This window comes from Salvelinus sp. IW2-2015, linkage group LG32, assembly GCF_002910315.2.
Source record: "Salvelinus sp. IW2-2015 linkage group LG32, ASM291031v2, whole genome shotgun sequence".
Lineage (NCBI taxonomy): Eukaryota > Metazoa > Chordata > Actinopteri > Salmoniformes > Salmonidae > Salvelinus > Salvelinus sp. IW2-2015.
Genome location: NC_036871.1, coordinates 34,462,460 through 34,472,223, shown reverse-complemented (window position 1 = coordinate 34,472,223; position 9,764 = coordinate 34,462,460). Strand labels below are relative to the sequence as shown.

General features: G+C 41.8%; 1 protein-coding gene across 1 annotated transcript in view; it reads left to right on the top strand.

The window, feature by feature from the left end:
- The first annotated feature begins 250 nt into the window (after positions 1-250).
- The window catches only part of LOC111956436 (glutamate decarboxylase 1), a 22,026-nt gene continuing 12,512 nt past the window's right edge, over positions 251-9,764 (top strand). Inside the window, exons 1-6 of the mRNA XM_070436579.1 lie at positions 251-538; positions 1,800-1,944; positions 3,707-3,760; positions 6,144-6,296; positions 6,494-6,736; positions 8,219-8,309. Coding sequence (XP_070292680.1) covers positions 1,869-1,944; positions 3,707-3,760; positions 6,144-6,296; positions 6,494-6,736; positions 8,219-8,309 — 617 coding nt within the window. The 5' untranslated portion in view covers positions 251-538; positions 1,800-1,868. The remainder of the gene's footprint in view (positions 539-1,799; positions 1,945-3,706; positions 3,761-6,143; positions 6,297-6,493; positions 6,737-8,218; positions 8,310-9,764) is intronic.

Here is a 9,764-nt window from a genome sequence, read left to right as displayed (position 1 = left end):
TTTTATCTTACAGGAGAGGCATTTCTCATGACAATCACACCTTCTGAAAAAAAGTCTCCCTGTGTCACAGAAAAAGGGGACACGTCCGTGCTTCTACACCTGCATTGCTTGCTGTTTGGGGTTTTAGGATAGGTTTCTGTACAGCAGAAACCAGCTGATGTAAGAAAGGCTTTATAAATACATTTGCTTTTGATTTGATTTGTCGGGAAGTGGGGAGGTTTTTCGTATCCTTTTTTTCTGTCACGAGCAGGAGAAGCTTAATTTTGCGCCAGAGGGGGGAAACGCTATGACTCACACGTGCGTGCGTATATAAGGGGATAGGCGATTCACGCACTAATAAATAAATTAAAAATGAAACATTCTTGAGGGAAAAAAGGTCACTGGCACGCTRCTGGATGTAATTTGTCTCGATGTCGTTATTCCGGTGTTGTTGGCTTTGAACTGTCTTGCGTCTCAGAACGTTGGGTGGATAGAGAACTGTAATTCGGTTGTTTGGTGGTAGTTTCTCTCGACACGACAACCTGTGCACCCGCAGACGGTAAGGTAGCGTATTGCCTCCTAGCGCCAGCGCTCTCACGTTTCCTAACAGCTTTTTTTTGTAATAGGCCTATTGATTGATTTTTCCATAATAGTGAGATATTTGTATTTCTTTTTTAAAGATAATGTTGCACAGCGCCCAGCAACTGCAACATTTGTTGCGATCCACATTCTTATTGGGGTAGAAAATAGGATGGGATTGGATAGGAAGGAATAAATATTATAGCAAACGACCTGTCGCTTAAATGTTCGGATTTCCAAATCTCTCTTGTTCAAAAGTGTGTTATTATGAAAAAATGAACATGTTAATAGCAATGGCAGTCAATTGTTATTTATTAACCTATATAAGTGGCAGGATTCATTCATTAGCCTTACTATTTTCTTATCAATAATGACATTAACTGATGCTGGCTTCGCTGTGGTTATTCAAAGATATCATAATTGAAAAATCGATATGCTATATGTCAATACATTTTCCAACAGATTTCAGTAGAATATCATTGATCAAGTGTCTGTCCAATATATCATTTTTTCTCACAAAACCCAGATTTGTTTGAGAAAATTAGTCAAAGAATTCCATAGCGCGTAATTATGAAAGGCTATTTCGTTTTGCATATTCCTAATTCTGAATAGGTCTGATAAGGATTATTTGTTTGTGGATTAGACGTATTTATTTACTTTATATTGAAGACACGAAGACCTTTGTTTTCGTGCTCTTTGATCAAAAAGTAGACTGAACAGTCTGGTGCTCTTCGCTTAGCTTGCGCGCCCAAGACTGACGTCTCAGAGATGGGGATGATTTCGCTCTAATGACCCATAAAAACGTCACTGGGGACAAGGTTCTATGTCCAATTTACTGCTTAAAACATGTTTTTTTCGTTCATTTATATAAGGTAGAATATAGTGGCTATACATTTGTCAGATTTGCAGCCTTTATTTTGGTCCAATAGAATTGAATGCACGCGATGTTATCGTTCAAAAGCATTTATCTCGCTTCGGCATGTGCATGCAGCTCGCAGCCTATTGACGTTCGAGAATAAATGATTCCGATCGTAGAGGCAGATAATAACAGCAAATGATGCATCATCCTCTTCCTTCACTGCACTGATACTAAAGCTCGATTTCACTGATCAAATTCAGCTTAGGCTGCCTATTTTAGGCTATTCCAAATAAATAATGCATAGCTTTCAGAAATAAATGCAGTTATTTATTTGTTTAATATTCAGAGCCATCAATCTTAACCCTTGGCCGTTTGTTTTCAGAAACCGGTTGGATATTTCCGTTGAGAATCTGATAAGAGTCCCGGAGCGCACGGGAATAACGGAGGACTAATGGCCACGTCTGAACCGACAGCCACTGGCGGGGACCAGGACCCCAACTCTGCCAATTTACGACCTTCATCTACAAGTAAGTCTCTCCTTCCTCTCTCTCTCCCTCTCCCTCCCTCCCCCTCTGCCTGATAAAAACGAGTCTCACCCAGGCTTTTTACCGTGTGGGCCCTGTCGTTAATCATTCCGGTTAAAAACAGAGCTATCACAGCTGCCTGCCGCTGTCTAACGGATCAGCGGCGTGCACTGAGAAACGGACCTCCTGTAATCGCCTCAAAGAGCGTCGTTATAATGTCCTCAGCGCTATGGATCCGGAAAGGAAATAGTTTTGGAATATAAAATATAMAATTATTTGGAATAACCCTATCGAATTTCCTTTTTCTTTTTTTCTTTTTTTTACCAGACCTATCAAATAATGTTTTTAAAAGATGTATGTTGTAAAGCCTATAACCAATAGCCTAAATGTATGTTCATGCACTAATTTATTGGCTAACGATATTTTGTATGCAAGCATTTCAATTCGTATTTTTTTATTTTAAATTTAGATCATTTATCCCCTCAAAATCCTTGCATCATGTAGTCAGTCCTGCATGAGAGAGCTGTTAACAGCGCAATTACGCAGGGAATGGCTGGTAATTGCAGCCACTCCGGTGTTCGTGATGATGGCTTGCACTCGTTTTGTAGAGACCCGCTTGGATCATTTTGCCACCGAACACTGAGAGAAGGGGACATTTAGAAACGGATTACTGAAATTAGCATATTTGTCTAGGCTACCACTGAAAGTTCAATTTTCGTAAAGAAAAAGCCCCAAACCCTCCTCTCTACAGGCCTAGTCATATTTCGTTTGGAAAATGTATAGGCCTGAAGGGCTAGTTAACCAGCCAACATATCTGCCATTAAAACCATTGGCCTAATATGGAAAAATGGCATCATAGGCTCAATCAACAGAGGAAGAATGTGGATACATTTGTAGAACAGTAATACGTCTGACATTTTTTCAGGTTTGACAGAGTGCATAATGGTTTGAAAAAGCCTGTGATGTTGTTTTTGTGCTCTGCCTGTTTCTCTGCTGCTGCTGTTGGATGTTGCTATTATCTCACTGCCACGCTCTGTCTCACTCGCGCTGACCTGAGGCGGCTCGTGGTGTCTCTGTGTGTGAGTGTGTCTCGGGTAGCGCTCGCCTTCATGCGCTCTGAGTGACACCTCGAGCCGTTATGTCTGGGTCTTGCATCCTAGACAAATAACACCATCATGAAGCTCATATGCATATAGATATGCCTTGTTACCGTCCCATCGCTTTGCTCTGTATGCTTGTGTTTTTGTGTTGCTATGATGGCATTCTCCATCATACAATTCCAAAATAAAGTAGCCTATATGCCTAGTTTTCACTATACTGTCTAGTGTGTGTGTGTGTGTGTGTGTGTGTGTGTCCCCGAACAGCCAGCTAGACATCGCCAGCTCGCGCCAGTCAAATACTGTGTTTCACCTAATTAATTTCTGCTCTCTTTCGCGAGGTCATTTCACGGGTGTTTATTTCAAACCGCCCCTTCACCGGGTGCGTGCCAGTATTTATTAAACCGGCGAGCCTCTGATGGCCCATTATGATTGGACTGTGTGGATTCGGACCATTCGAATGTTGAGGAATAATAACCGCGAGATAAGGGTGAAGTTCCCCAAGACAATGATCTACTGCTGCAAGTGTCTGCTTCATGCTTCTTCACTCCGTTGTGCCATGCATTACCATACGCTTTATAAAAACTCATCCGCTGTCACCCAAATCACACTATTCATATATTTCAGAATTTGATTTTCAAACGTTCTCCCCAAACATTCTGTTTTAGACTATGACGCGTGGATGCAAGGCTGCACGCGGAAACTGGGTTTGAAGATCTGTGGTAAGTTTTAGACCCATAAACCATCATGGATACTATATGGAATACTCTGATGTTAGAGCAGGGCCGTCCCGGACTGTCACTCCACATTCTCATCTCCTAAAGGTCAGTTAGCGATTAGCTTTAGGCCACGCGATGCGCGCCGGGGTTCCCGCGCCGACCACCCCATGTCTCTTCCTATCCATATCTCTACAGTTAGCAAAGGATAGGATGTAGGCCCACAATACGGCAAGTAACAATACGCCTCAGAAATATAGAAACATGTCTAAACAAAGAAGATTTATCGTGAGATGGATGTGTCCAATATAGGCTAGTTGTTTTTTATGCTGAGTTAGCTGGTAACATGTTTTGTGCACATAGGCTAGGCCTAAATGTTGCACCTTCTAATACCTTTTTATTTTATAAAGCCCTTATCATAGATTTTTTAAAGCATTCATTTCCTCTCCTTTCCGTTTGGAGGCGACTATGGATTTGGGTCCCTTCATGCAAAACTGCATTTTTTTATAACACCTGCGAGCCTTTTAAATGAAATGTGACGATGTCGATGAGATGACGTGGAGTTTTAGGTTTGGTAAATCTGGGAGGTTCCATAAGGTCTCTGTTATCCAATCAAGCCAAGGTGAAACGATTGAATTCAGGATTTTTCCAACAGGATTCTTAGACGACCTGTGTTTCCTGGGCACTATACGTCTAGGATTGGTTTGACGTCAGCATTCACATTGAGAAAAATATCCTTTCTTTAAAAAATCCTTCCTACCTTCACTGATGTCAGACCTACATATTTTTTTTGTGGCAGGATTTGATCATGTCAAGAATGTCAATGTCATTTAATTGGAAATGTAGGCATTGTTACCATGGCTTCAATCCAAACACAAACAGGGGATGTAATTAGCCTAAAATAAATGGATTTGAACTCGAGAGTTACGATGCAGGCCTGTAATTCGTACCGAGGGCCAAAGGAAGTAGGGCACCTGCCCCTTAATGTGGAGGACGTCCCCTGCCGGAGAATAATAACACAATGTAACCACCCTCATAACCCTGAACATAACCTTAATAACGAAATAATTCACCACAATGCACGAAGAAACATGTTTATTCGATCAATTGATTGACTCGTTTTATAGAGGACATTGTTTTGGCCCTATGAGTCATTTTSACATTTGTGTGCGTTGTGCATCAGGACCAATAATTTACATAGCCTACCTTATCATTTGAATATGTGGACATAGAGCTAAGTGCTTATAGAGTACTTTTATGCACGATAAAGACATTATTTCGTTTCTATAAATATCCCCTCGGGCTGATAAGTAATATAGCTTTGTGCTCGAGTTTGACATACTTTCTGTGAGGAGGAAAAAACAGAACAGTGACAATGGTCATCATAAATGGTTCCGAGTGTTAGATTTTGTTCTATGTCAGTGTGGATTTACAGCCCATACTAGTTGTCAGGTCCTATCAATCAGTAAAGAAACACGTTCTGTGGATGAGGGAAGATTAACGAGAACCATATCAACCGGTAGCTTTTTCGAGGCCGCTGCTCTCGTGAGATAATCAGTGCCCAATGTGCCAACCGAGATTAGCGGAATAMATTTTAATGAAAGGATCTCTGAAACAGAGACAGAGTTTGAGAGAGCCTGCTCTCTGTCTTATTCGATATTGTAAAACATTTTTTTATATCAGATTTTCATAGAATAATTTACTGAAAACTGCATGATGTGAAAATAAGTGTTTAAATCCTTCCATAATTATTAGGCCTAAAATGACCTTCTCTGGTGGTAGCCTGCCAGGTTATAGGTTTTTCTCTATAGGTTTTTTTCAAAGATCAATGGGCTATTAATAGACACGGACTTTCATAAAAAATAGACTAGCCTATCCAGAGGTCGTAAAATATCTCGCATCCTTCATTAACCCCACTCCATAATGTCTGCTCTATGAGTCGGTAATGACATGGACGCTGCGCTGGGCCCTCCACACAGCCCCTGCACGCTCAGGCGTGAAAAGTCCGGGGGGAAAGGAGGACATTCACCGCTGGAATAAATGGGGCATTTCTCGCTCTCGCATGACTGGGTTATGGGTGGATGTCACCGGGCAGGGTAGGGCCTGAGCCTGCCTGGCCTGTGAGCCTGAGGGCAAGACACCCATGCAAGCACACACACACTACCCTCTTCCATAAATTGATCCAAAACCCATCCACTGTGGGGATCCCCACCCGAGGTTATAAGCGCTGTCTGGGAGAGGACACCATAAATAATGTGTTGCCTTTGTAACAGACCTAGATAAACTCAGGTCTCTGAATAAAAGTTATTATCGGGTTATTATCTAGCGATGTTGGGCGGTGGTAACCGAGCATGTTCCCCTTCTCGTGCCCCTCTGTGTAACACCCTAGGGTTCCTGCAGAAGAACAACAGTCTTGGGGAGGAAGGCCGGCTCGCAGGCTCACTCTCAGAACGCCAGAAGRACCTGTACTCCTGTGACAACAGCGACCGGGATGCCCGTTTCCGCCGCACTGAGACCGATTTTTCCAACATGTTCGCGAGAGGTGAGAGATAAGGAGTTCATTCTTGCGAGACTTTTAATATAACCCTACACGTTAGTTATCTAATTCTTACATTTTCTAACATTTAGTGAACCGTAGCCTAGGCCTATATTTATAGGCCCCCTTCTGTAAAAGGGCGTTCAGSCTCTACTTTCGATTTTCTTTAAGTWTTGTAAATGCTTTTTCCGTAATTCTTCTAGACTTACTTCCCGCCAAAAACGGAGAAGAGGCGACTATGCAGTTCTTGTTGGAACTTGTGGGCATCCTCACCAACTACGTCAGGAAGACGTTTGACCGTTCCACCAAGGTTCTGGACTTCCACCACCCTCACCAGCTGCTCGAGGGCATGGAGGGATTCAACCTCGAGCTCTCTGACCAGCCAGAGTCCCTCGAGCAGATCCTCGTGGACTGCAGGGACACGCTCAAGTACGGCGTGCGAACAGGTATACATTAGACTACTAAACTGGCCACAACTAAGTTACATGAAACAGGCTACAGCTGTAAACCAGACGTTTCCTTTTCACGTTTTCAGGACAGTTTGTGTGCATTAATTACGTTTMCAATCTTTGCATTTCTTGTATTTCCCATTGTGCAAGTTCTTCCATAGTTCTTCATTTGAGCAGTTTAAATGAGTGTGAAATGAATAAAAAAGTAATTCTCTCACCAAGCCAGGCAGACTCAAATCTTATTGCCATTGGAAAAAGCATTAGCCTATAAAGATAATTAAGATAGGCTTTTGTTTCTCTCCTTCCTTGATAGGAAATTACATGAGAAACAAAGACGGTTCATTCTGCATTTTTAGGATACATTCCAATCCAAAACAACCAATATTGCTGTAGGCTTAAATGGTTAGCTTAGTCTACATGAAACTTGACCAACCAGTAGGTCTATAGTCTACAAATATTTCCATATTGTTTAGGCTTCTTAAAAATGTTTAACGCACCGTTGTATTTTTCTTTTTAGATATGAACATTTCTTCAGACGTTATTGGGATACAATTTGTGTTCTCTTTATCACAGTGATCTGCTCGTGTTCACAACACTTGAGTGAAATGGAATGCTACACAAAACCATTTAAGCATAAGCTGTTCCCTTGATCAGCAACATCCAATCACAATGACGGGTCATTCCTTGATTTTATTAAACCAAGTACCGCCCGCGGGGACTCAAGCCTGCGTGGGATTTTACAAGCCGTTAGGAACGACAACAGTCAAACTGTCCTTTGGGTTTACTTCCTAAAGACCTTTAACTTAATTCACTTGACATTTACACACAAAGTGACGATAGTTTAAAAAACATTGTCGCACGATTTATGAGTTTGTCTGAACAATTAGCATATGGCAGTTGAGTCTCATGCCTTCATTCCAATGAGGCTATCACGGGCGCTGTCCACGGTGCTGAAATATAGCCTATCACGCGGGAGCAAATCCACTTCGCTTTCGTATCTCTGATATTGCGCTCTTTAGTTAGTTAGTCAGTCCGTTCGTCTAGGGGGCTACATGACATAAATACAATATTAGTAGCCTAGTGATGATTGTTGTTGGTGAATTTCATTCAAACATAAACGTCAAGCTCTGTGAGCATCTAGGCTAGCCTGCTCTAAATGTCATGTAACCTTGTTATCAGTGGATAAGTGCAGTGTCCCCATCTAGTACCTCGAAGGCAAATGTTCCACTGCATCTCAGGTCCCAATAGGAATACAGCAAAGAGTGAATGTGGGATTTTTAGAAAATAACCTGTCTGAGTTCATATCAAATGGTTTGTTTTCATTACAGGAAAGAACACACACTGGTTCAACCCTTGTAGTAGATGTGTGTTTTTACAAGGTTATAGAAACCTTGCAGGCAAATATTCCACTATGTTTAATTTTCCTTTGTAAAGTCCCATTCAGATAGAATCTCTTATCTCTGTCTCTCTCTGTCCCAGGTCATCCACGGTTCTTCAACCAGCTGTCCACGGGGCTGGACATCATTGGGCTGGCTGGGGAGTGGCTCACCTCCACAGCCAACACCAACATGTGAGTCATACACTGCTATTTTTGTGTGCCTAAAGGTGTGTCGACATCACTGTGCTGACTAGCCAACGTTTTCAGGATTGTTCTTCGTATAACGATACAGTCGGAAAGAGAATATGATGATTATAGTTTGCGAGAAAGTCCCAGTGGTTTGTTGTTGACATTTCAAGGATTTACGCCATGAAGCAAAAATAGAATCAAATCATTAGTTCTCAGTTAGTGTGGCTCTCCTCATATCTGCTCAGTTACAGTACTTTAGGGTTGAATGAAGGCCAAGGCCTTTGATTGGCTAGGTCAGAGAGGTTTAAGATGGCTGTCATATGGGCTTGTTATATAAAATGTTTGTTTTTTCATGTGACTGCTGTTGGCACTGTACCAACCGTGTATTGAACAGCAGCCCTGAATACCATACATCTCGGATAACACGCACACACCTACACACACACACACACACATAGACACACACACAGACACACACACATGCCCCATGGGCTGGTTAGATTGTATATTGATCAAAGCTCAGTGTCATGGTGGTCTAATCTGATAGAGGTTATGAAGCCCTGCAAAGCTAAACAACACCAGATACAGGACACATCATACAGGACACATCATACAGGACACATCATACAGGAGCGTGAGTGTGTGTGTGTGTGTGTGTGTGTGTGTGTAGGTGTGTGGGTGTTATCTGAGATGTATAGTATAGGCTACATAGGCTATGGCTATGGAATGGGCCTACCATTGCAATTGTGACATTGGCTACTATAACATACATATTAGGCTATAGCCTTGACACTTAATATCACCAGTATTACAATAAGTGCTCTATAAAGTGAAAGCATTATTACTACTCACCAATGTGTGTAAGCTAGGCCTATTAGATATTAGAATCATGCCACTTCACTTGCGCATTGATTCTGTCTGCAATTTTCTGCCAGGCTCCCTCTCTGGCTTTTGTGATGGCGGATGTATTACTTTTTTCAGTAAATGGAACATATTTGTTGTATTTTGTTACAATTGTTTCTTGTTCTAGAGTAGTGAAATTTTGGTCTCTGTCTTTTGACTCCATATCTATCGTTTTCTCTGTCATCGACATGTGGACCTTTTTGAATGTTGCGTGCTCGCGCCAGTTGTCAGATCAACCAATCTGCGCTTCTCTTAGCCTAATAGCTTAAAGGGGAAGCAGACGTTCTGGAACCAATAAATCCTGGACTCCCTCATCTGGTTAAGACAAGCTGGATATCTTCAGGAAATCCTGAATTTGATAAATCATCTTTCTGGAATACCCCTCTGGACTACAAGAAAGACCATAACAACAACACAGGAAGAGAGGAACAACGTGTAAATAACACAAGACAGGACTATAAGAGACCAAATGAATAACAACAACAATACAGGACTATCTATGAGAGACCAAATGAATAACAACAACAATACAGGACTATCTATGAGAGACCAAAT